This window comes from Ailuropoda melanoleuca, chromosome 11 (assembly GCF_002007445.2).
Source record: "Ailuropoda melanoleuca isolate Jingjing chromosome 11, ASM200744v2, whole genome shotgun sequence".
Lineage (NCBI taxonomy): Eukaryota > Metazoa > Chordata > Mammalia > Carnivora > Ursidae > Ailuropoda > Ailuropoda melanoleuca.
In genome coordinates this window covers 25,664,389-25,691,831 of record NC_048228.1, presented here as the reverse complement: position 1 = coordinate 25,691,831, position 27,443 = coordinate 25,664,389, and the positions used below count along the sequence as shown (strand labels likewise).

General features: G+C 37.1%; 2 protein-coding genes across 5 annotated transcripts in view; one reads left to right on the top strand and one right to left on the bottom strand.

Moving 5' to 3' along the window:
* Positions 1–25,363, bottom strand: INTS12 (integrator complex subunit 12). The gene is made up of 7 exons (XM_002924290.4): positions 25,235–25,363; positions 16,784–16,948; positions 12,590–12,742; positions 10,655–10,842; positions 9,018–9,177; positions 4,353–4,499; positions 1–680 (listed from the first exon to the last, which is right to left on the bottom strand). Exons 2-7 carry the CDS (start codon positions 16,937–16,939, stop codon positions 96–98), a joined length of 1,389 nt encoding a protein of 462 aa, XP_002924336.1. The 5' UTR covers positions 16,940–16,948; positions 25,235–25,363; the 3' UTR covers positions 1–95.
* GSTCD (glutathione S-transferase C-terminal domain containing) overlaps positions 24,955–27,443 on the top strand; it is a 131,458-nt gene continuing 128,969 nt past the window's right edge. The window contains exon 1 of one of the 4 annotated variants that reach the window (XM_034671421.1): positions 24,955–25,535. The gene's annotated coding sequence lies outside the window, so the exon portion shown is untranslated. Of the gene's footprint in view, positions 25,611–27,443 lie in introns of all 4 variants that reach the window. The other 3 variants (XM_034671420.1, XR_004628756.1, XM_002924291.4) reach the window with 3 other exon arrangements.

Here is a 27,443-nt window from a genome sequence, read left to right as displayed (position 1 = left end):
TTTCATGGTGAAGATTTTTATTAAATTATAGTATATTACAGTTTATGTCCTAATAAGACTTAGGGTAACGTGATATAAAAACCTACATGGCCACATTACTTCTTTAGTTTCTTCTGGGCAGCTTTCTTCTTGACCATCTGTAATCGCTTCATGGCATTGAGCTGTGATTCTTGTGAAGTTGGACCTTTAAGGGATGCTGAGGGACAGCTGCTTGATTCTGAAGTGGTTTTGCTAGTGGTATTTCCACTAGGCCCTGATGTCCCACTATTTCCATTCCCACTGATCTGGCTGGTGCTTCCTGGAACTAAACTACTAGGACTAGGAAGACCCACTTTGCTAACATTGTCACAACTAACGGAGCGACTAAGGCCAGTTTTGCCCAAAGTTAGAGGTGGAGGTGGTTTCAATGGTACAGTGGGTGCAGTGCTGTTATTGGAAGCTATTTTAGAACCTATTACAACCTTAGATGACGTCGCCAGACCAGTTAAACCCACAGGCTTCTGGTTAGTTGATGAGGTAGCAGTTTTCCCACTATTGTTTTGGGTTGTTGAACTCAATTTTGCTGTTGATGGACCAGCAGAGGAAGTTTTAGCTGCAAAAGCTGCCCATCCAGTTAGGCCACTAGTTACTGAAGAGGAAACACTGGTACTAGAAGAATTTCCTGAAATAGCCGTGGATGTCTAAAAAAAAATAAGATAAATACTGCTTTAGAGCCAAATGTAATTAACACTTAATACCTTAAATATGTAACAAGTTTAATTCCTGGGCTTTTTATACAAAAGTAATGACTTTTGTCATTTAAATTTAAATCACACCACCAAAATTAAGTTCTTATGAAACTGATCTAAAAAAACACAAACAGTAATACTTATCCATGGCTAATGGATGCTACCATTTCCAAAGCAGAAATTCTGGGATGTCATATTCTTGACCTAATGATTCCAAAAAGAAATGTATGAAATTCCTTTTTGGGAATTGCTTTTAGATTCAGTTACAAACTGCACTAGAAAATCAGATTTAATTCTTTAACTTGTTTTTCACCCAGAAAAGGTATTATCTAGTTCAAGTAAAGCACCTAATTCTTTACACCTTGCTCCAAATGGCTTATGGATCATTTCAAAAACAGAATCCACTCTTAATGGACAAAAATGCTCATATCCAGGACATTTAGAAGATGTCTGAGATAAATAGATTCATTTGATAATTATTTATTGAGTGAATGAATGTGTCAGATTCTGAATCCATTTAAAATGTTCCAAACACAATTTTGAGCAAATAGCTCCTGCACTGCAAAATGTATACAGACGTGCAATGCTAACTATTTGGAATTGTACAGCGCTGGTGATACATTAAAAAGGTTTCGTAACTTTATTTTCACAATTTGTTCACGGTTTCCACTGAAACTATCACATAAGAGATCCCTGCTTTTGTACGAAGGATTTTATCAATTGCCTCATAAGCTGTACAGTGACATTTTAAGTAGGCCTGACTCACTCCCAGATAAATGTCTTAAAGATATAAAATCTTAGTTTCTCTAATTAATTTCCTTGGCCAGTCAAAAGCTAACGGTGATACCAATGTCATTATACAAATAAATATTGCTCTTATTCACATGAGAACAAATTTTTTTCACCTTCACATTAGGCAAAATTGGGTTTTGTTCAAATTAATTATAAACTGAACTTTTCACTACCACTCTTGCTACCTTCATATTCTTAAGATTCACAAAAGTGTTAAATTTACATATGGGTAAAAGATTAAATCTTACAAATAGTATTTTACTTAAAAATAGAGTAATTACCATGCCTAAAATACATGCAGTTGCACTTCAGACCTGAACTCTGTGAGAGCTGGTAAAAACATTTTTAGTTCTTACAAAGTAGCCTTCAATACTGTCTGCATGTAAACATTTTTTAAAATTTATTTATTTTATTTATTTTTAAAATATTTTATTTACTACTGTGAGAAAGAGCAAGAGCAAGAGAGATCAGAGGGAGAAGAGGGAGAAGCGGACTCACTGCTGAGCCGAGAGCCCAATGCAGGCGGGGCTCCATCCCAGGACCTGAGATCATGACCTGAACTGAAGGCAGACACTTAACCAACTGAGCCACCCAGGCGCCCCTATATATTTATTTGAGAGAGAGAGAGAGGGAAAGCAGGGCAGGGGCAGATGGAGAGGGAGAAACCTCAAGCAGACTCCCTGCTGAGTGCAGAGCCCAATGCAGGGCTTGATCTCAGGACCCTGAGATCATGACCTGAGCTGAAATCGAGTTGGCCACTTAACAAACTGAGCCACCCAGGGGCCCCTGCATGTAAACATTTTTAACCAATGTGAAAAGTAATCAGAATAGAGTGCTGAGATATTTATTTTATAAGAGGAAAAGTCCAGATTTTTGTTCACATATTCTGAAAAGCAGTATTTTTTTTTACAGTGACATCATACAGTAACTCTCTCATAAGGTTACCCAGAGAAGAAAAACCACACATAAATTATAAATCCCTAGAGGAATGCACACAAGTAATGAGAAAAAGTTAAGGGAACCAAAAGGACGAAAGTATAGTAAACTTTCAATTTTCAGTTATGAAAGATCTCATTTTTTTCCTTTTCTATTAAACATAAAACTGTCTGCCATATGGCTAAATGATCTTTCAAAAAACTTCACAGAAGAAAACCCATCTGAAGTAATTAAAAATACCAACACTTACGAAGTATAAACAGAAAGCAAGTTCTGTGTGTATAGCACTTTAGTTTAATGGCTTGCTGTTACTGGTATTGCTTTTCAACAGAATGACAGATGGTTTATAATACTATTAGAACACAAAAAAGTAAAGTAACACAAACAATGGAGACCAAGTAATTTCCCAGTATTTCAGTATAGATAATAAATTTCTCAGCTATTTCTCAATTTTTAACTATTAATATTTTCTTCCCCATTATCCCAGTTAGAAAGCCATTTGCTTTTTAATATGTGAAAGGAAACAAATTTTTTTTCCATAGTAAAAATGTGTTCACTTTCATCATAAAAACATCAAAACCTCTAAGTCAGAATAAATGACAGCCAAGGCCTTAACTTATTTTCCATAAAATGATTTCATGTTGGATTTCTTAAAATTAAACTTTAGTAGTAACAAGTTGGTATAAAAATCTACCTAAAAGTGATTTAAGTATAAAATACAGCAACTCTAATTACTTTCAATAAATGATTCTCCGCTCTATTCCAACTCACTAAGTTTTTATATGGCAATTATGGATATCCTTTGGATATTAACTCTTCCCTGGCAAATTAAGTTTAAAAATGATCCAAGAATAAAATTATCAGTATCTTTCTCAGAGTACTTTACATTCATAATCTTTTTTTTTAAAGATTTATTTATTTATTTGAGAGAGAGAGAGAAAAAGAGAGAGTGAGCAGGAGAGATGCAGAGGGAGGGGGAGAGCGAGAATCTAGATCAGACTCCCTGTTGAGCACAGGGCCCGATGCAGGACTCATTCCCAGGACCCTGAGATCAGGACCTGAACCAAAATCAAGAGTCGGATGCTCAACCAACTGGGCCACCCAGGCACTCCTTTACATTCATATTCTTTATCATCACACCAAGGTTCTTGAATTTTGCTACTTAGAGTCACTAGGACAAGGTAATACCTAGAATTTTCTGGGATCAACCTTTGAGAATTTGGGGCTAATATTCTTTCTACCATCTTTAATACTCTGCTTAAAACTGGAATATGTAACTCAGTAAAAATATTGTTTTTGTTATAAAATTAGTTCGAAAAATATTTTATTCCATGATATCAAAATGCCAGATATTAATAATAATGTAGTGTTATTTCAAGGATGTAAACCTAAGAATGAGAAAGGTGGTACTTTCACTAGATAATCTGGTCCCTTTGTATAAGAGGTAGGTACCATGAAAGTTCATGATAATGAAGGAAAAAAATAAGACAAAAGAAGAAAATTTCTTCAATAGCCAATAAGCAGAAAAAAAATGTCACAAGGCCAATCAGCACGTAATGTGGGGAGCAAAACTGCTGCTACTGAGGGCAGAGGTCTTTAGAATTCAAACAAAACTCCTGATTGGAGGTAAGTGTCTGACTACATAGAAATGGTAAATAATACCACCTTGGAATGCTTATAGATAATCTTTCCTAATCGTGATAAAAAGAGAAATAGCAGAGCTAGATATTAAATAATTATATACATGTTCTCTTTCTACCCAATGCTAACAGTAATGCAGTCTTTTTCCAACATGTGCCATTCAGTATATAAAGTTCCTCATCAATATTTTTTTAAAGTATTTTTGAGTCAACTAAATTAAAATCCAATCTTAGATAAAAATGGAATGTACTGTACCTTGACCTCTGTTCTCTTAAACGCTAGAAAAGCTGTCTCCTGTTTGAGTTTAGTTTCTGGTTTCTTAACCAACGGGTCTTTGACAGCTGGGGCTACAGAAACAACTGTGGGAGCTGGTTTCTGTGGTGGTTTCTGAGTTTTTTGAGCCTGTAAAAATCAGTGGATTAAATTAGATACAAAATCTTAAACGAATGCACCAAAAAAGACAATAAAAATCTGTCACAGGACTTCTTGTCAAATTGAAATACAGTTGAACATTTAAAAAATGTTGTGTTGAGACTGAAAATATGGATTCTTGAACAAATTATTTTTATCACCATCCTATGAATGGTTTTACAGATTTTATTCATTTCTAAACAATAAAGATAATATTAAGCTTTATAAATCATGCAGATTAGGTTGATTAAATACCATTTTAACAAGACAAACCAAACTGTTTCTTTAAAAAAAGGAAAATCACAGATTATTTGTAACTAGTTAACTTCACTTGTAATGAGTGCATTTATTTATTATGGTTGGTCAAAGACTTAGGAGTCTTCTCGCTGTTCAGGTCTAAATCTCTAAGTAAATGAGGGTGAGTTAAAAGGTAGTTCAGATCAATTATACGATTTCAAATACAGCATGTGGATAAAAAACTACTGGTGACAAGTAATGTATCTTTTCGAGGTTTTTCCACACTGCAAAAGTAGGCATGCTAAACTCTGAGAAAGTCCACAAATACAATTTTCTATGTTATTAAAGAGGAATCTGTATCCACTGTTCCTGTATAAGCGTTTTCAATTTTATTTTGACCAATAATTGAGTTTTTTCCTTTATTTTATAACTTTGTATTCTCTTGTGAACTCTAACGATTTTTCAGATTATTAGTGTTTTCCAGGTAAATAAGCATAACTATATAAACAGTATAGTGCAGCATTTGAAAGCACAGTTCTTAGGGTCAAACAGATACAGGACTAAAACCCAACTCAACTACGTCCTTAGCTATGTTACCACAGGTAAAATATGTACATCTTCAAAATCGTCATTCTCTTCATCTGTGAAATGGGGATAAGACCACCTGTTTCTAAGGTGGGTTATGAGGATGAATTATGTTACATAAATGTCTGGTATAGTGTCTGGCACATGTTGAGTGCGGACAGTAATAGTTTTTATTATTCATCATCACCATTTTATATAGGATAGGAAAACTGAATCTGGAAGGACCCATGCATACTGGATGAGGAGAGATGCTCCCAGCCAGTCCATTGTCTTTGACAATCCTAATAAGACCATGCAGGACTTTATCGGGAAATTTATTAATAATCTGCTTCCATTTCTGGAAAGTTCAATGCAGTCTTTCTGTCTGGGCTTTCTTGTGTAATCTTCTTGCGCTACGGTTTGCTGTACTACATAATTTTGGTCCTTAAGTTTCAATTCAACCCATTTTTTATATTACATGCTTTCCACATGAAAGTATACCTCCTTTCAAACATTATTTATAAAGAAACATTCAGGTAAAGAATATTATTAAGGATGCTAGAAGACTACCTGTGGTAAAATATCTCTTACCAGCAGGAAAGGAGGGCCATCTTATCCTCTACTGCAAAACCATGTTATGAAGATGCAGCCCTCAGAGTAAATCAGAAATACGTGGTTCCATAAGCACGGCTTCCAATCTTATAGTCCTTCACCCACATCTACTACTCCAGAGGGTGACTCTGAAGACCGGCGTAACTTACATGGCGCTAGCAGGTGAAGGTTCCTTACAGCGAAGGCAAGAAGGGGCCTTCGCCTCGAAGATCCTGTTCGGACCTGCTGCTTCTACAACCCCTACCATCGTAAGAGTTAGGTAAGAAACACCCAGAACCCTTGGTCCTTTGCTGGTAATACCAGTTTTGGGAACTAGGGTATCATCCCCGACTTGCTGCTGCCCAAGAGAGATATGTAATTTTTCACTGGGTGACTGCTTCACACATTGCAGAATGTATGAAATCTCCCACTCAGGGCAATAATTGCCAGTCAGACAGTAATCACAAACATGTGTTTCCAAATGCTGCTGAGTAGGTGTGTTATTACCTTAGATTGAAAACCACTGCAATAAGTCATAGGAGTCTCTGACCGAGGGCTGGGGCAAAACCAATTACCTGGTAATGAGAACATTCTAGAACTGAAGAACGATCTTGGAGCCTACCACACACTACCGCTACATTCTTGACTAGGTCTTCCTACAATAATGTATACCGCAGAGCCTGCCCTACTTGGAGAAATTAGTGTGAGGAGAACGGGGATAGAAGATGCTCTTTATAGTATCTCTGAGATACCCTGGAGCATAACCAATGCACATATCAGAACTGCACTGAAAGCAACTGTAGTTAGAATGACTAAATTTAGCACCCGCACTATTTCCAAATTTCTTTCTCTCATTAAATTTTGTGTTTATTGAACCCTGATCTTTAGACGCACTTCAGATCTGCCTTTTGGTATTTCTCTGAGTCTACTCTTGGTGAAGTCTACTCATGTTTTAACATTAGTCATGGCTCTCCATTCAGTACTTTGGCTCTTGGACATACAGATTGAACTTATTGACTATTGCTAGTACTAAACCACATTTCCTCCATTTTACATACCTTAAACGGAGAACAACAGAAAGTAGGATGTGTCCTACTCAGCCCTGAGCTCTGCTCTGGTGCTAAGCCTATGAATAAGACATGGTCTTACTGATAAATGAATTACATATTTAATTTGTAAAGCGATAAAGAAAAGACATCGCAGATGAAAAAAAAAGATGAAAAGTAGGACATATGGGAACAGGAAAGTTCACCACATATTCAGGAAATGATACCCTTAGTCTGGCATGGCCGGAGTGTATGGGTTTATATGGTGAAGTGGTGGGAGAGACAAATACGAAGATAGACTTGAGTCAAAAAGAGAAGGTCCATATATTCACCCTAATGAGTATAACCTCATTACATAAGTAAACTCACAATCCTGAAATCAAGACATGAGCTAAGGTCAAGATTTGGATGTTTAACCGACTGAACTACCCAGGCGCTTGAGGAACAAGGAGACTTCTTAAGGGGTTAAAGCAACAGACAATTAGTGGAACAGGGTAGTAAGGGCAAAATGAACAGATTTGATAAATGTTTAAGAGGTAACTAGCAAATTTGGTAAACAAAGGGATATGGAATTAAAAGAGGCATCAAGGATAATGTTTTCTAGTTCAGGCAACCGGGGGGTGGGGGGGAACTGAGTGGAGAAGAAAACAATTTTAACTTTAAAGATGTTGAACTTAAAGTTACTATAAGATATCTGGTCAGTTGCCAAAGTTCGTCCCAGAAAGAGGGCTAGAACCATAAACATAGATTTGGTATAAACTGTCACAAAAAACGGAGGAGAAAATCCTTTGAAGAGAACAGTACTTACTTTATTGAGACTTACAATAAAATAACAATAAAAAACTAACATAACATAAAAAAGAGTTAAAATATACAATAACACTAGTAAAATAAATAAATAAATAACAATAAAAAAATCTTTGAAGATATACTAAAGAAAGATAGATTATGGTCACAAATTACTTATTTTTATTATTATCAATTCTTAGTGACTACTTCTGTCAATGCCCTGGAATGTACTATATTGCTCACCCATAATCATTTGGTTGAGGTCCTGGAAGACTAGTTTAATCAATAAACTAAATAATAATCAACCTGAGCAGAAAAAATTAAACTTTGTCACAGAAATTCCTGTTACATACTGAAAATATACATACTATTGAAATATTACTAATTTTCATAGTAATAAAACCATTTCCTATTTCTGATTTAACTGATTGAAAAATAAAATAGGTAACTCGAAATTTTACTTTTAACTACATACTCCTACCTTTGAAAAAATATATTTCGCCAGAAAAGTCTATGTAGAAATTTATTTGGTTAACAGATGTGAAAACTCTTCTAATAAGAGACCCTAATCTAAGGCAGGGGAGGAGGAGACGCGAGTAAGTCACTAAAGAAAATAACAATTTCTTGATTTCTTCAAAGGAAAATGATCTGCCTTTTAAATGAATAAAAGTTACAAAACAATCCAATATAACAGGTGAAAACACATTTCAGTATGATGTTAAAGGCAGTTATATTAGCCTTTAAAGGAAGTACACTGGGAAAATGAGATAAATGGTCAAAGACAATGAGGACAGACTGAGGAAAAGAGAAACACAGATGGAAAGACAGACATCATATGCAAATAATGCTTCTGTACGTAGTTTGTGAGTTTGATGGTTTAAGCCCACTCAGGAATAGACATTTTCAATATGTCCTTACCAGACTCACCGAAGACTAGGGCTTTGTATCTCACCATTTCCCAAGTGCTTTATAGTATTTCCAAATGTTTGTAAATACAGTGACATACTAGTAAGGAATATTCATATTTTGTAGGTCTCTAATCCTGTTTATCTATATTAGAATACACTATAAGCTGAACAGAGAAAAATGGGTATTATATGGCCTACTCTTTAGGCACAGATACATAAATCATACATGTACACTATACATACAAACATTTAAATAATCAGTATACATAACTTATTTTTTCAGCAACTTAAATATTCAAATTTTATTTTGAAAAGCACCTATCAACAAAAAAATCACAGAGACTGTTTAAAATAGAGAAAAAAATGATTCCTACCATTCTTTTCATTTGTCTGGTACATCGAGCACAATACCACACAAGACGAGGGTCATTCACTTCTTTGTCTGTCACCTGGGGCTTATGGCAATCTTGGTGGTAGAGATTATGGCACTCCTGACATTCTACTAATTGATTACCGGATGCCACCGTCATTTGCCTAAGGAAACATACCATCAAACATTGCACTTATTTGAATGCAACAATTTAAAGCCATTTTAGGGTTGTTTTGGTAAGTGTGATATATAAAAGAGGGAAACACCCCAGACAACCAAACAGCAAAACAACAAACTCTAGCATGTAGCCTGCACAAGCATTCCACACTCAAGCACCACTGAATACAAGGCATCCCCGTAACTGAATTTGGCTATACTCTCCTAGCCATTTCTCATTATAATTTTTTTCTTTCTCCCAGAAAGGAGTAGACTTTGGCTAGTGTTCCAACAGTCTCATAACATTTTTCTCTATACTTCTATTAAATTCCTTTATATTTGTTACTTACACGTTGTTCTGTCTTCTTCGCTAATATATAAGTTCACTAAAATAAGTTGCCTATATACTTAAATTGACTTACACATGAAGATAGAAACAGGACCTAATTATCTACAGTGTTTAGCATATTACTGTGCAGATAAGAGTATTCAATAAATACAGTGTTATCAACTGAATAGAATGTAGCAAATTGTGTATCAAGAAAATATAAATTCAAAAAGCAATCACCACAGCCTTAGACTATCATAAGTCTCCAAATGGAGGGTTAAAGTTACTAGTTCTCTCTCCTTTATTACTTTGACATTTATTTCTTTTTTAAAAATTATGAACTTCATGGTAGATAAAGGCTGAAATAAATATATGTGAAAACAATGAAGCCGCAACAAATGATTCCATTCAGAAGTACATTAACTCATTCTCTGTAAGGTTCACAAAAGCTTAGAGTTATTTACTCTGTCCCAATGCACCAGAATCTAACATTTTCATGAAGAAAACAGAAACAAAGATGGTAATCTTTTCTGTTGAGCTAGGCAGTACAAGTCATTAACAATTAAAAATATAGTCCCTTGCATCAAGCAGTTTAAAATTCAGTTTTTCTGATTTTTACAATGCATCTTCTAATAAGCAAAATTATCCATGTTTTTATGATTATGTATCCATGTTTTAAAACAACACTTAGAATAACCTACATGATCCATTCATTCTTCTCCATTATTTGTAGGAAAAGATGTAAGGTGTTTAGAAAATAATGTATAACAGTGTACTTTATAAGTAGTATCAACAATTCAAAGGGAAAAAAAAAAGCAACACAGACCTCTTAAAAAGAACAGAATTAATCCGCTGAACAGATTCTTCTTCACTAAAGAATAAAGCAATAATAGCTTTCCCTCTAGAACCCAAGAATGCAGAAAATGTTACTGTGACAGATTAAAGATGCCATAGTGAGGAAGATACAATAATTGACAATTTTCAAGATGTTAAATTGCTATACAGGCATCTCATAGAGAATAATCTACTTATCTCCTACCCACCTACAAATTATAAAAACAAAATATAAACACTCAACAATTGGTCTGATTTTATTTTTCCTTTTGCTTGCTCTTTTACAAAACAAGAGAATCTTTCCACAGAAAGGTGCAACTTACCTACAAACAACACAGGCCAATCCCATCTCCATGGCAAAATCATCAGCACTAGTCTCCTCAAAACTGGAAAGGTCGGTCATAGCTAAATCCTTGCTGGTTTGGACAGTAATGGGAGAGGACCGTGTCTCTGGTTTCTCCAATCTAGGTTTCTTTGGAATATCAACTCCTTCTGTGATGTCTGATTTCATCTATAAAAAGCAGACAGTCAGAAAGTAACATGTCAGAATAAACCTTATTATCATGGAGAGATGGATAAGATAGACACCTGTAATGACCAAGTCTACCTGACAGGTATTTTGACATAGTTAGGAACAGTTATAAACACTAAAGATCTGTAGAAGATTTATAATAAATTCATAATCGATATTACAAGAAACCAGCAAGGTAGAAATAAAAAAAATCAGAACATTTTAGTATGTATCTGTATCTGTCTTTGTATTCTTTTATCCATTAAAGAATTCTGGAAGTTCAATGCACTTACTTACATGGCCTTTTGTTCCCCATGTCGGATGCTTTGAAATGAGAAGTCACAGTACTAAAAAGTCTATTTTTAAGGCTACTTTTTATCTTAAATATTTTAAATTATAAACTACTGATATTTGGGGCACCTGGGTGGCTCAGGTGGTTAAGTGTCTGACTTTGGCTCAGTCATAATCCTGGGTTCTGGGGTCAAGCCGACATTGGGCTCCCTGCTCAGTGGGGAGGCTGCTTCTCCCTCTCCCTTCTGCCCCCCTATCGTGTTTGCTTTCTCTCTCTCAAATAAATAAAATCTTAAACTACTGATATTCGAAATATATTGAAAAGAAGCAAATAACAAACCATCTCCCAGTCATCCAGACACTGCCATATTTGCTTCAAAGCAAATTCTGGCTCCTCTCTTCAAGATATAAATGTTACAGACATACCTGTCAGATTGGCAACAATTAAAAAGTCTGATAAGACATGGAGAATTTGCAATTCTTATACTTTATTGGCGAGAGTATGAATTTAGTATATACACTTTGGAGAGTGACTTGGCAATGTACAGTAATACTGAAGACGTACCTATCCTATTACATCTATTTATAGATATACCTCCTATGGAAACTATCACCATGCGCACAAATTTACCTTTAAAGTAGCTCACTGAAGAACCATTGTAATAGGAAAAAAGGAGACATAAGCTAATTGCTCATCAGTAGGGGAATGGATAGACTGATTTATTCACTCAATAACTATTATATGGTAGCTGAAAACAATATTCACATCATCATGTTATCAACACAGGTGAATTTCAAAATCACATTTCTTGAGAGATGAAAAAGTAAATTGCCAAAAGGTATACATGTACAGTATGATACCATTTATATAAACTAAAACGCACAGAAAACAATACTATATAGTTTATAAATAGCCAATATTTAGAAAAAGTATGAAAACATATGAGACTAAAATATTCCACCTTGAGGGCAGGAATTACTAAAGATCTTTTTAATGTATTTTTTACTAAGTGCTAAAATCTTAATAATTAACTATGTGCAAAAATCATTCAAAACAGGCAATCCAAGAACTTCCTGTAGCTCTGTCAAGGTACACACCATCCTGCAACAAATTTCATGTTTAGTCACTTACATCTTTATTCTCTCCTGTCTTTTCTTCTCAACAACTGTTCTATCTAGAATATTTAAGTTATGGATTAAAGTTTATATTTGAAATTAGTACATCCCCTAGGGTTCAAATATGCATTGATAATGACTTCAGTAAATGGTTAAATGTTTCTAAATTTTACTCACTTTTCAAAAAATCAACATCTATAATTATCAAAATATGTTTACTGAGTAATTATTATGTACTTTACCTAGTACTATGTAAAAGTGAGCACAGAAAGAAACATTGTTCCTGCCTATAAGCACAACTGATTTACTCTTTTTAAAGGCAGATTAAATTAATTCTTACTTTATCAGTTGGTCTCTTTTCACCTTCCTTCTTTACTTTTTCAGTTGTGAGGGCCTTGCCATTACTATTGCCAGAAGGAAGACTGGATGATGTTTTGGGCTCTTGCTTAACAGAAATAGCTTTTGTGCTTGAAATTTTGGGTGGCTCCACATCCTAAAAGATGAAATAAAAAAGATACTTGTAATTAAATGTTCTAAGAAACTGCAAAAAGTAGATCATAAATATAAACAATTATCAGTAAAAAATTAAGATTTGTTTTGACCAATGTAACATCCATTTCTTTAAAAAGCTTTATTGGGAAATAATTGATATATAAAATGTATCTATTAAAATGTAAAATTGGTAGTTTTCACATGAAACCATCACCACAATCAATATAAAGACCATATCCATCATTCCCCAAAGTTTCCCTGTGGCCCATTATAATTACTCATAGAGGTATACATTCTAGAGAAACTATGTCCCCCCATCGTCAGGCAATCACTAACCTGCTTTCTGTAACTACAAATTAGTTTACATTTCCTAGAAATTTATATGAACAAAATCATACAGTATGTACTCTTTTTCTCTGTCTTCTTTCACTCATCCTATTTATTTTGAGATTGACTCAGGTTGTTGAGTATACAACAGTTCATTCCTTATATCGCTGAATAATATTCTATTGAATGGATGTACCTTTTGTTTATTCACTTATCTATTGGTGAATATTTGTTTATAGTTTGGGGCTATTCCAAATAAAGCTATTATGACCATTCATGCACAAATCTTTGTGTGGACATTTACTTTCATTTCTCTAGAATTAATGTCTAGGAGTAAAATGGCTGGATGATATGGTAGGTGTATGTTTAACTTTTTAGGAAACTAACAAATGATTTTCCAAAGTAGTATACCATTTTATATTTCCACCAGGAGTATATGAAGAGTCCCAGCTCCTTCATATCCTCGTCAACATTGGTATAGCTAAACTTTTTATTTTTAGACATTGTAATAGGTATATAGTGATATATCATTATTGATTCAATTTCCATTCTCCTAATGTCTAATGATGTTGAACAGTTTTTCAAGTGCTTATCTGCCATACGTGTATCTTTTTTGGTAAAGCGTTCCTCTAAATTTTTTGCCCTTTTTAAAAAATGGAGTTGTTCATTTTATTACTGAGTCTAAAAAGTTCTTCATAGGTTCTGGATACAAATCCTTTATCAGATACTTGTTTTGCAAATATTATCAGTCTCTGGCTTGTCTTTTCCTCCTTGTCTTATAAAATTACCACTTTGCTGATATTTATACTTGCTATCTATTGCTAATAGTACACAGAGTTTATGTCTATGATAGCTCCTTGAAATCACCCTGCAAAAAAGGAGGCCATTTCTTCCCATTTAAAATAAACTAAAACATCTGAGTGCAGTCTACTTTTTTGTGATAACACATAAATGTATAAAAATACAAACTGGAATGATATACATTAGCTTCAGAACAGTGGTAACCTCTGAGGAGGAAGAAATGGGGAAGGGATAAAGAACAGGGCTTTAGACTTACTGGTAGCTACACTTGATTTATTGTGCTGATTGTCTAGACCAGATGTTGGAAAAGAGGCCTAGAGGCCAAATCTGGCCCATTGCCTGTTTTTTATAAATAAAGTTACATTAGAACACAGCAATACTCATTCATTTATGTAGAACCTGTGGTGTTTTCATGATACCATGGCAGAATCAGATTGTTTTTTGTTTGTTTGTTTGTTTTTTTTTTTTTTTTAAAGATTTTATTTATTTATTTGACAGAGATAGAGACAGCCAGTGAGAGAGGGAACACAAGCAGGGGGAGTGGGAGAGGAAGAAGCAGGCTCATAGCAGAAGAGCCTGATGTGGGGCTCGATCCTGTAACAACGGGACCACGCCCTGAGCCGAAGGCAGACGCTTAACCGCTGTGCCACCCAGGCGCCCCTGGAATCAGATTGTTTTGACAGAGACCATGTGGTCCACAAAACCTAAAACATTTTTACAGAAAGTTTGGTGACCACTCATTTAGACTTGGGAAAGCAATGGAAAAAAATGTTGGTAATGCAGTTTAACTTAAAAAGTTATTGTGTCTCTAACATAAAAAATTAAAAATCTTGTAGCGTTTGAAAACTATTATCTAATTCAGAAAAAGAGGTACAAGTCATTGACAGATGAGTTCAGTTCTAAGTTCATTATTTCTTTTTCATTTCTTTCCCTTTTTCTTTTTTTAATAAACAGACTCCATGCCCAGCATGTAGCCCATGAGGCTTGAATTCATGACTCTGAAATCAAGACCTGAGCTGAGATAAAGAGCTGACCTTGATCAAGGCTTAATCAACTGAGCCACCCAGGAACCTCTAAGATCATTATTTCACATTTGACTCATTCAATGATGTAAATGAAATATCAACAATTTTTATGTTGAAAGTACATTTGGAGAATCAGTTGTTAGTATTTATAAGCACACCACTGCCTCCAGGTGATTCTTACTCTAGAGATGGAAATGGACAGCTAAAGGCTACAATTAGGTGAATCCATACTTTGTAAACACCTGACAGAGTATCTTCTGTAGGCTGATCAACAGAAGTAACTCCAGTTAGAAATCTAAGGCAGGAGGCTTTTTAATCAAAACAAATATTTCATATATTTTAATAAATGAACTTCCTTTTGTTTTAGAATCTCAAAATACAGTACAGCTTCTTTATTAATAATAGGTTTTTTCTATTGGGGTAGCATCAGTATTCAGAGCAGAATAAACTTACTGGTGCATTCTGTAGATTTGTGTAATCTGGTCAGTGTGAACTTGCTGAACCTACCAGAATGACGGTGGAAGAAACAAGGACACACTGGGCCTACTATTCAAAACACAGTAGAAAGCCTTGAGAATATAAGAGTTGGTGTTGAAAGAAGACTGGGGGCGATATACCACTGTTTACTTAAGCACTGGGTCTGGGGCTTGGCTGCTGAGTCTGGGATTTGGGCCTGTCTTTAGCTTGAAATTCTGGATTAGACTGAGAGAATGATGTAATCCTGTCTTCCCTTTCTCAGTTTGTATCTAGGTCCAAAGACCTGGGTGACTTGGAGTTTCAGGGCTCTAGAGCTTTAGAAAGGCTTGAAAGGATGTATCAGGTGTTACAGAATATAATAAGAGCTGCCATTCACAAAAAGCCTATTATGTACCAAGCAGATACTACACTAGGTAACTTACATAATTTATCTTTGGTTAATTCTCACAATTTTGCAAGGTAATTTTTATTATCCCCATTTTACTAATAAATAAACAGAGGCTGGCTGAAATGAAGTTACTATGCACCTTAGTTTCCTTATTTATTTTTATTTTTTTAAAAGATTTTATTTATTTATAGAGCAAGACAGCACAAGCAGGGGGAGGGGCAGAGGGACTGGCAGACACCCAGCTGAGCAGGGAGCCCTGCGTGGGGCTTGATCACAGGACCCTGAGATCATGACCTGAACTGAAGTCAGACGCTTAACTGACTGAGCCACCCAGGTGCCCATCAGTTTCCTTATTTTTAAATGAAAATAAATAATACCTATCTCAAAGGATCATTATCACAATTAAAATTAATTATACACATACACCATGCAGAAAAGTACCTTAAACACAATAAATGTTCAGGATATAATATCTACTACCACACAACTAGTAAGAGGCAAGCTGGGATTTAAAGCAGCTTTGGTTCCAAAATGTATATTCTTTTCACAGAAAGTTGTTTGGCTGCTTTGTTATTATCAAAGTTGGAGCCACACAGTTCTCATAGTTCATTCACATCTCCTTTTCCCCTTAATTTATCCTACCCATATTCAATCCACTTCATTGCAAAATCCCTGCCCTTTTACTTCATGATTTTTGGCCCGCAAAACATTAGAGAATAATTACAAGTTATGGTTTCAACGAGTAGCTTAAAAAATATTTCGATCATAAAGATAGAAATTAAATCGTAAATAAGTGGGATTCTCTACACATACAGTAGTACAACAGAGTACCCCTCCCACCCAGCTAACTTTTCTACGTAATGCAACAGTTCTCTGAAAGCGTGAAGGAAGAACATTAAAGAACATAATTTCTTCATGCCTCAAGGAAAGATTATTATGGCAGGGAGATTGTTTTGAGATGGTCTGAATACTAACACTGTTCTACTACAGGCCTTACAAAACTTCCTCCAAGCTTTTTATTCACCTTTTGAGATGGACGGTAACTTGAATCAATGCCCCGAGCCAAAGATTCATCAAGTAGTGCCTTTAGCTTTTCTGCAGAATCCTTACTCTTTGAATGTAAGAAGCCTAGTGCTTTCAAAAAAATGGGATCAAGTTCCAAGTTCACAGTAGCAGCCATTGCCAATACCTGAAGAAAAAACAAAGGGGGGCAGTTAATTTAGAGACAATGAACAGTTATCTATGTTAAAGTTTATCAATTTGTTCTTTTGTTTATAATAGGTAATACTGTACCCATGATACAAAATCTGAAATGTATAAAAGGTTATTACAGAAAAAAGTAAATTTGTTATCTCTACTAAATTCTTTGCCCCTGAAGCAAGAACTTTATCCGTTTTCTGTATCCATATCCATGGTTAAATTTTAAAACCAGATACCTCCTCCCTGCCACAGAGCCCCTTCCTAACTCTGTTTGAAAATATACACTTACAGTTCAGTATACAACAATTTGATGTGTTTAGGTCAGGTTTACTATGTATCAAAATTCCTTCTCTCAAACCTTACTTCCACTGCCAAAAAGAAAAAAAAGAAAGAAAGAAAGATTGGGGTGTGAGATGTCACAGGAGGGCAATGGTTAGAGGAAGCATCGAGTGATGATCTGTAAAGGTGCAGCAGCTTTTGATGCTGCAGCTTTGACCTCAGTTATATTTTCTTTTTATCTCCGTAGTCCCCAGCTCCAATCCTGAATGCCTCAGAAAACATACTAATGATAATCTTATTGGATCACATTTAGATTGTGGTATCTCATGCATTAACCTATTTTTAAAAAGCAAGTTCTCTAAGAAATAGTGCCATAGCTACCACAAAAAAATTACATATATATATATATATATAAAATCTCTCCCATAGGGCCTATGATAACGCTCTGTGTCATCAGGAGCTTAAAATACAGTGAAGATGTACATCAAAGGCTTATGAAATTCCAAACATTAAAAAGTTTTGTTTTCAGCTAATACCCACGCTATCATGTGGGTTTACTTCTTGTGTCACTTTTTCAAATACTTCTCCAGGCAAGGAATTATTAAAATAAAAGTGTGTACTTTGTGTTCAATCCTTTGATCAGTATTGTAAGGCTTGAAGTTGTCCTCTACCCTTGAGGTTAATATTGTAATAATGCAACACACTTGCATCGTTAGAGTTAAGCATCTGTCAGCAATTCCACAGTAATCTCTCATTTTCAGGGGTTTATAAAGCCATCAAAACTTGCTGTAGGTTGAATCTTGGCATATGAAAGTTCAGACTGAAATGAATTTTGTTTGTTCCTTACCCATCTACTTCTCCCAATCCCTCTCCAACTTTGACAGGAAACACACACACACACACACACACACACACACACACACACACACACCCTTAGGCTTTTTTTTTTTTTAATTTTTCAAGAAAGTATTAGGTACTTATCGATATCCTCGGAATTATTGTCAAATTCTGTGCTCTACTAAAATATTTGAATCATTCATGAATCCAAAAGCCAGTACTAATAGGAAAATAACCTACCTCAAACAGCTGTATTAGTAATTTAATGAAAATTGAGAAGCAATGTCTGTCACTTCTTAAGATGGTATTATTCCATACATTATCTATATAGATGATAGGTACAGAAAGGCTATTTTAAAATTTACTCATGGTATAGGCTGGTCATTATACATATTCTCAGGAAAAAACAGTTCCTCACTGAAATGTCCACATGAAAAGGATAAAGCTGCCATTTCTCCTGAGTGCTCAAGGGGAAAACGGCCTAATCGCTACATTGATGTAACTTTTTATAGCTAAAGAGCATAGTGTTTACTCATCCAAAACAATCTGTTTTAGGAGATTGACCAAAGGGTTAATACTGAAGAGAATCCTTTTAATACACTAGAAAAACCATTACTTGAAATTTCTTTGCTAAAAACCAGAAGCCAAGTATTTACTGTTACGTAATTCTGTTAACTGCCAATAAAAGGTTTGCATTACAGATTAGGTGACAAGAGTCAGCACCTACATTATAAGACTATAGAGGTCATGTTATCAATACCAACATTCCAATTGGAACCTTGGAGTCAGCTCTTATACGATCCTGCAATTATAAAACTGAACAGGCTTTGTACCCATGCCCTAAATTACTAACATGTCCCTCTAGCCCAGGGGTCTTCATAATGGAATACAGGGAAAAAAATAAGAATTTCTTTTTAATTTTTTACTAAAAATAAGCTGTTAATATACAGAATGATAGTAATGTATGCATATAATTGATAACATACATGGAAGTGTGCTCAATTTTACATGTATGGAATAATGAGACAAATTTGGAGGCCACTGCTTTAGTCTATCTAGCAACTTCTAGTTTCCCTTTCCCTATTATGCATACATCAAGGCTGCTTTAAGCTACAAACTACCTTTCACTTGTAAAGCCCTCCAATACTTTCTTTCAGCTCAGCTCTTCTCTCTCTCCACATTCACTTCATTGCTAGCTGCCCATCATCTTCTAGCCCCCAATCATTACCAATATATTCCCCCATGTTTTCTACTTTTTTTCCCTTAAGCGCTCCTTGTATCTCTTTACCTTTACTATTTCCGCCATGACATCACCTTTTTACCACCATCTCCCTGGTGTCCCTTTGACTTCCTACTCAAAGAGCAAAGAGGTCTACGGACATCTTATTCCGTATTGCTGCTTTTGGAAAAACATTCCATGACCACCATTCATCAAAATCTTCTCTTGAAATCCACACCTGCACCTTCAAGGTCGCTAAAGTATGGAACCATGCTCATCTTCTTCTTCCCCACCTTCATCTTGGGCAATGCTAAAATCGCATCTATACTGACGATCTTCTCCAGCTTCCTGCACTTTTACTTCATCTTCAACCCCAAGGAGCTTCATCGTCAGCCACTGAAGCTTAAAACTAGCCATAATTATTCTCCTTTTTGACTATAATCTCTCATCTTTCTATCTCTTCCGCTGTTTTGACCCAGAAACCTCTTCAGGGTACCAGGTTAACCTTCCTTTTGGGTTTTCTGTTTGGTTGGTTTTTGCCCCATTTCTTTCCTTCCATTCCTCCTGCACTTTGACTTTATAGAACCCTCCAATTCTTTGTTTCCTCTGCTTTCTCCTTATTGACACCTCCTTGCTTCAACTTTTTTCCCTCATCAAAGAGAAAACAGTAGTTGGGCCTAATATAAAATACCCGTAGTTCTGTGTTTTATCCTTTATATTTTAGTTTTCTATCTTACTTTTCTTCACCCCCTTTTCTATTGCCTTCTCTGGTTTCTATTCTTTTCTTACTGGCAAATGCGCAGCACATAGGAAAGTTTATTTTTCATCTATTGACGTCCTTAAAGAGGTCAGCAACTAATTTCTCAATTTACCTCCTTTATTATTTCCAAAAATATTTTCCTGGAGTTACACCAAATTGTTACTTTTATACAATCTTTCCCTGTATATTCCAAAATCCATGATCAAAACAGACTGGAAAAGAACTGTATCATTCTTACTGAGGATTAGAATTCTAGAAAAAAAAGTCCTGTGTGTGTGTGTGTGTGTGTGTGTGTGTGTGTGTAGATAGACAGATAGATAGATACCAATACATGAAAGAAACTAAATGCTTTAAATGTAGGTTTAATTTAAAATCTAGGTATTGCTTTAAAAAAAAAAGGATGTCAGAAAATTAGTAATTACTACTTTAAAAAATGTCAGTGACCTAGGAATCTGGTAGTAGTGACACTGGTGGGAGTGAATTCTTAGCTCATAGTAGGAATCATCTATGGCAAATGCATATATATAACACATAAATTTCCACTACTAAACAACGATCTCTTTTCACCATCTCTTACTCCTTCTTGATTTATTTGCAGTCTGTCATTTTACTTCCTTTCCAGCTATATTCCATGGTCCAGCCTTTCAAAGACTCTCTTTTCTAAGCACCCTTGTCCTACAGTCCTATAGTTTCATCTGCTTTGTATCATCCATCCTGTTATTTACATTCTCCCTGACTGCACCCAAACTCTGAGTGCAGCTGAGAGGAATACACACACCGTATTTTCAGAGTCACCAATCTCATCTAGGCACTCCACAACACAATTTAACAATCCTATCATGCTTCTCTTGTCAACTTACCTCCCCACTTTCTGCCAAGACTAGTTTTACACTTTCTCCATTTTCCTTGAAACTGCTACCCTATCTCAGTAGATGTCTCTGCTGACTTCACAGAGAAAACAAGCTGTCAGACAAACACTAAATCAACTTCCTGCCACTACCTCGACAAACTTACCTGCGCCCATCCTTTCCTCCTTCCCACTTGATAAAGGAAAAGGTGGCTCTCCATGTAATGCTACCTGTACCTGGATCCTACCTTTTCCTTCTCCATCTGGACCTTGAGCTATGGATTATTTACTATGTCTTCTCCACTGCCCACAGCCACAACCTCTTTCTTTCAACTGGCATCTTTTCATTAACAAATATATTCAAGGCTCTTGTATCCTGTCTTCTTCATTTCATAGCAAAACTTCCTCAGAAAGTCATCCTCATTCTGTGCTCCCTTTCTTCATTCTTCTATTTATGCTGCATTTCCTGCAATTTGACCTTTGTCCCACCATTCCATGTTCTCACCAAAGTATTCCTAACTTTAGGTAAATAAAATAAACATTGGTTTTTCCTCCTATTTCTTTCTTAGTCTTTTTGTAGGTTCCTATTCCACTTCAACATAAATGAGTTCCTAAGGTTAGGGTAGTTCTGGGTCTCTTCCTGTCTCACTCTACACCTTCTCAAAATGTGACATCTGGATCAGCAACACAGATCACCGATCAACTGAAGAGAAAACTCGGGAGTGGGCCCAGAAATCTGTATTAAACCTTCTAGCTGATTCTGATCCACTCTAAAGTTTGAGAATTACTGTCCTAGACAGTTTGATCTACACCCTTTTGCCAATGATTATAAATTTCTCTCTCCAGCCCATCCATCTCGTTCAAGCTCCAACAGCCAGCTTGACTCGGCTGTCTCCCTGGTGCCTCCTATTCATCACGTGCCTAACAGAGCCACGCAAAACCTCTTCTTTTGTCTCCCAACCAGACTTCCTAGCATTCCCTTTCTCAAATGATACTTACCCCACTGCTCCAGCCAGAACCTGAGTATCAGCTTTAAGTCCTCCTAATTCCTTGCCACCACTGCTGCTCCTCCACCCCGCATTCAATCACCAAACCACCTAATATATCTCAGATTCATCTACCTTTTTCAATCCTTACTACCACCACCCTAGACCAAGCTACCATCATCCATTATCTGGTACACCATATAGCTTAATCAGTCTTTCCACAACCACTCTTGTTCCCGTCCACGTCTTTCTATATCACTCACTTGGTTAGAATGGTCTTTTCACTTCTCTGTGTTCAAAGGTTAAAGAACAAGATCCTTAACAAGGTCTCTAATGCCCTACAAGATCTGGTAATACATACACAGTAGCTACAAGAGTACCTGGCAAAGAATACACACTCATCAAATGTCACCTAGTATCTCAGGTTATTCCCACTCTCTATTGTAGCCACATAACTTAGTTCAACTCTTCCAACTTACCATGCTCTTTTTCACCTCAGCACTTTAGTAGAAAGTGTCCCATACCCATCTTATTCATCCTTCATATCTCAGCTTTTTTTTTTCACATTCCCCCAACGAAAGAAGAAGTCTTATTGTTACATGGTCCCCAAACAACATGCACTTATTTGTAAAAGTTACTACACTGCTAATTATGTAAACAGTGTGTGTCTTTCTCACTAGAATATAAATTTCATGACAACCAGCACTGGATTGATCTTACTACTGCTGCTAACTATGCCTAGCAAAGAGCCTGGCAGGTAGCAGGTATTCATAAATGCTGGCCAACTGAACACATATTATTCATTTCTTCTTTCAAAAACTTTCTCGATTTTTTTTTAAAGATTTTTTTATTTATTCATTCGACAGAGAGAGAGACAGCCAGTGAGAAAGGGAACACAAGCAGGGGGAGTGGGAGAGGAAGAAGCAGGCTCCCAGCAGAAGGGCCTGACGTGGGGCTCGATCCTGGAACACCAGCATCACGCCCTGAGCCGAAGTCAGACGCTTAACGACTGAGCCACCCAGGCGCCCCTCCTCCTTGATTTCTATTACAGTTAGCTTTTCTGGTTTTCCTTTTCTATCTCTGACTACTACTGACTCCTTTCAGCTCTGTCACTCTTGGTATTGCCCAATTATTGGTCCTTGTCTATCTTCTCTAGTTCAGTTTCCAACTTCTTCCTTGCTTATCTTCTATAGGTCATGTTTTTAACTATCACCTCCAGGCAGATGATTTGGTGTTTATCACCACTCCAATCTCACTTAAGCTCAAATTCCACATTTCCAGTTGCTTAGTAGATGTGTCTACCTGGTTGCCCTAATGGTATCTCAAACTCAGTTAAGACTAAAACTAAGATTATGAGTACCTTGCCCCAAAAGTTCCTTGTCCTGAACTTTTTTCAAAGAACGACACACTCTCCACTAATCCAGTCCGAGGCCTAAATCCTCTCACTGAGGCCTCTCTTATTTCTTATTATCAAACAACCAGCAGGTCTTCCCTATGGATTCTGACTCTGTAGCATTTCCCACATTTGTTCCACTTTTCACTTCCACTACTACTCAAATTCATGTCTTTATAAATTTTGCATTACAGCAGTAATCTAGTTATTCTCCTTGACTTCAACACTGTTGTCATATTAATGTTCCCAAAACACATTTTTCTTTCTTTTTTCATTTTCTGGCTTAAAAACTGAAACCTCCTACTGTCTTCAAAATAAAGCCCAATTTCTTCACCCACCATTTAAAAAGACTCCTTAACTGGCACAAAAATTTTAATTCCTCATATACAGATTTTCCTTACAGCACAGCCATCAGCTGGCCTTGATACCTCTACTTATTTTTCTCTCTGGGAAGCTTTTTACCCATTTTTAGATGTCTAAATTCTATGTTCAAATATTATTTCTTATGAAGATTCTATTCACCAACGGTGTGCCCTTCTCCACCCCAAATACTACTGCTAATCTCTCCCTCCTAGGATATCTCATAGAGCTTTCTTGTGGTACTAGGACTTTCTACCTTGAACCATACTTTTTTTTTTTTTTTTGGTAAAAGTGTTATATTCCCTATAAAACTCTGAGTACTTTAAGGGAGGGAGTCTATATTTATCTTTTTGACTATCACTTTGCTACCTTGCAAAGTACCATAATATAATGGCTACAAAATTATTAGGGTTCAAAGTAAAGTATAATGATCTTTTCCCTCCTTCTGCACAATTCTAACCATTTACAAAGTTCCTTTGCAAAGAGCAGTAAGAAACTCAAACCCATCTTCCCTGCACCTCCTGCCCCCCCAAACAAACCCTCAAACATCAAAAAAGCAACAGGAAAAGCAATACAAAAACCGCCTCTTTCAATACTAGAGACTTGTACAATGTTCCTATCTGCAATACTCTCTTCCCAATCCTTTACCTGTCTTAAATTCATTTATCTCACTAGACTGTAACTCCATGAGGGCAAGGACTTATTTTATTTAGTTATACATCTAATGTTTAAAACTTAGGTTCTCAAAAATACTGTATGGATGAACTAGGTTTTGTTTAAATATCACTATCTGGGTCTTCCGTGAGCTCTCCAACCTAAATTGGATATTCATAATGCTTTGCCCTAGATCCCATTTCTCACCCTACATGCCAATCTTAAAAGAAGTCCAAATTGATCATATGCATGTGCACAAGATAAAGAAAACTGAACCTATTTACACAGAGAGCAATATTAGGGCTGTCATCGCATAACGCTCTAGAAAGCTTTGCCATCTATATGTTTGGAAGCTCTTGCAAACCCTTCTAATAAAAATCCTTTTAAAGGTGCTGCCCATTTCAATCCTCTACTGAATTCTTGGCCCTGGGTTACACTGAAATCTTAGGGACACATCTGGAAACGCAGGGAATGCGGAAAGTCCACGATTCCAAATCAACCAAGTGACAGAGAAGCTGTAAACGGAGAGCAGACGCTCAGAAAAGGAATGCCAATCCTTTGATCAGAACAGGACACCAAAGGCCTAGCACGGGGGAAGGTCTTTGAGGAGGGAGCCCGAGAAGATAAGAGGCGGAAAGAGGGAGCGGCACAGAGAAGTCGCCAAAACCTTCCGGGAAAGGTCCGCGACAGGGTTGCAGGCACCTAGTCCCTGGAGCCGAGCCTCAGTCGACGAGCCCTAGCCGAAGCACCCTAGGAGGAAGCACTACCCCGCCGAAGGGAGCGGTCAGCCTGGGGCACGCGACCGCCCGCAAACTACGAGGTCTTCCCTTAGGGAACGAGGAAGCTAAGACCCCACGCAACCACCCTCCCACCTCGCCCCTCGAGGAGGTCTCGAGCCTCCCAGAGGCGGCTGGGAGCCGGCTAGCTCGTCACAACTCACCGCTCCGCCCCGCGGCTCCGTCCGTTCCCGGAGGCCCCTTCCGAACCGCTCCCGGAACTAGCCGGCTCCGAGGAAGGGGAAACAAAGGTTCCTGCAGCAGTGCGAAGACCGGACCTTTTTGGCTGTGCGACGGTAGGAAGTGACGTAACAGCGGGCTTCCGGTCCGCCGGATTATGAATGACGGCCGACGCGGCTGTTTCCAAGACAGGGTGCCTGTTGTTTCTCTCCCGGCCTTTCTGGCAGCCAGTGGTCCGTGGGCGAAGACACGCGGAAGCTGCCTCGGAAACCTGGCTCGCGCGGGGTGGGTAGGCGCAGGCGGCTCGTGTCGCTGACACGCTCACGCACCCTCCCTGCCTGGCCGCGCGTCTGCGACCAGGTAAGGAGGGCGCTCGGGCTGCCGGCCCCGCGGTCCCCCTGACCCCCCTGAGTATTCTGTGCGTCCGGAGGCGACAGGGCTGACGCTGTGGGATGGGGAGGTGGGGGGCAGCAAGGCCAGGGGCGTGGAATTAGTGGCCCGAGCTCTCTCCAGTGCTGGGGCCCCTCAGTCTCTTGACACAGTCACAGCTTCTGAGAGCTGGTGGAGGGCTCCGGGGCCCTTCTCAGGTTTCCCAGGGCCAATCCCCGTGGCTTCCTCTGCTGATGGGGGAATGGGGCAGCTGCTCTTTGCAGAAGTCTGTGGGGTGGTTTGCCGTTTGCTGCTAAGTGTCGTTTTAAGACCTTTAGACACGCTTTCACTTTTTTCTCTTTGGCACTTAAGAGTTTCATTCCATGCCTTCCTGGTTGGAGAAAGCAGTTTTATGTGAATGCTGTTTAACAGTTGCTCCAAAGGACTTGCTTCGTTTGGGGCCATTCGTCTCTGTTACACTATCAAAGCAGTGTTTCAGTTCGGTTTTAAACTTCTGCGTAGAAGGTTTGGGTTTAACTTGCATGAAAATTGCTTTGGCTTCAGAAACATTTACGAACACCCGTACTTCCCCTCCCAACTCTACCTGGTTTGGAATTAGGTAGTTTTTTCCCCTTTATTCCTAAGCCCAAGATCCCATTTCTTGTCATAAATTCTTGAATATCAAAGAAATGCCAGCATTTGATGATATATTTTGTGCTGTTATTGATTTAATAGAGTACCTTTTCTAAGTTTATAGAAAAAGCTTTAGAGAAAATGAAAAAGCTGGCAAGAATTAGAGATGTGGCAATTGTAAACATGGTCATTTAAATATTGTGAAAATAAATACTTTGTTATAAATGCAACTGAATATTTGTTGTCCTATTTAATAAATCAAACTTTAGGCTATGTGAGGTTTTTTTTTTTTAACTGCCGGGTGGGGAGTATACACTACTAAGAGAATTGGCTTAGGGCATGCATACTCACTATGTGAAATTATGTTTGAGTTATACCTGAAGACATTATTTTAAGAGGTCTTTAAAATCAAGTCTGTAATGAGAGCAGTGAGATTTGAGAGTTGTTTTTATCAGCTTTTCTATTTCATTATTACTATTTTTTGACACTTCTATAGGTTTGCCTCCTTTAAGCAAAGCTCAGACTTGAACTTCTGTAATATTGGGTCCATCAAGTTTAAAAACAACAGCAACCTGTGTTTACTTTGTAGCTTTGGTATCACCTGTGATTTGACGCAATACTGAGTATCCAGCTAGCCTTTCTAATAGCAACAATTAAGCAGACCTTGAAACTTAAATTCTGTAGGCCAGTCAACTAAAACACTGGTAATATTTACAATTCCTTAATATAAGTTGTTTTTATCTTCAAGTATTCAAAGTAGCCCACTGAATTCTGTAAGGATTAGTACTAAGAATACAAGGATTTAAACCATTTAGATCATAACAAATCTAGGTATTGTTTGCTATGGGGATTCAGTAATTTTGTTTCAGGCTCGCTGACATTTGTAACATGTTAGCATTTTATGCTGTGATCCCTATTAATTGTGAGGTCAGGCTTAGCTGAAAGCATTATGATTCTGTGGCAGCTGATGAGTTCCTGATTCACCAGAGAGATGACACACTTCCCTTATGGCTAAAGTTACAGTAAGCTTTTTCGCTTTTAAACAGTCCTCCCCCCCCCACTTTTTGCCCAGATAAGAAAACAGCTAATTTTAATTATTGGACTTTGTCCTCTAGGACTTAACTATATGCATCCCCACATAATATAATGAGCACTAAGCAGCTCAGCTTCTTTTTCCTTTTTTAACCTGTA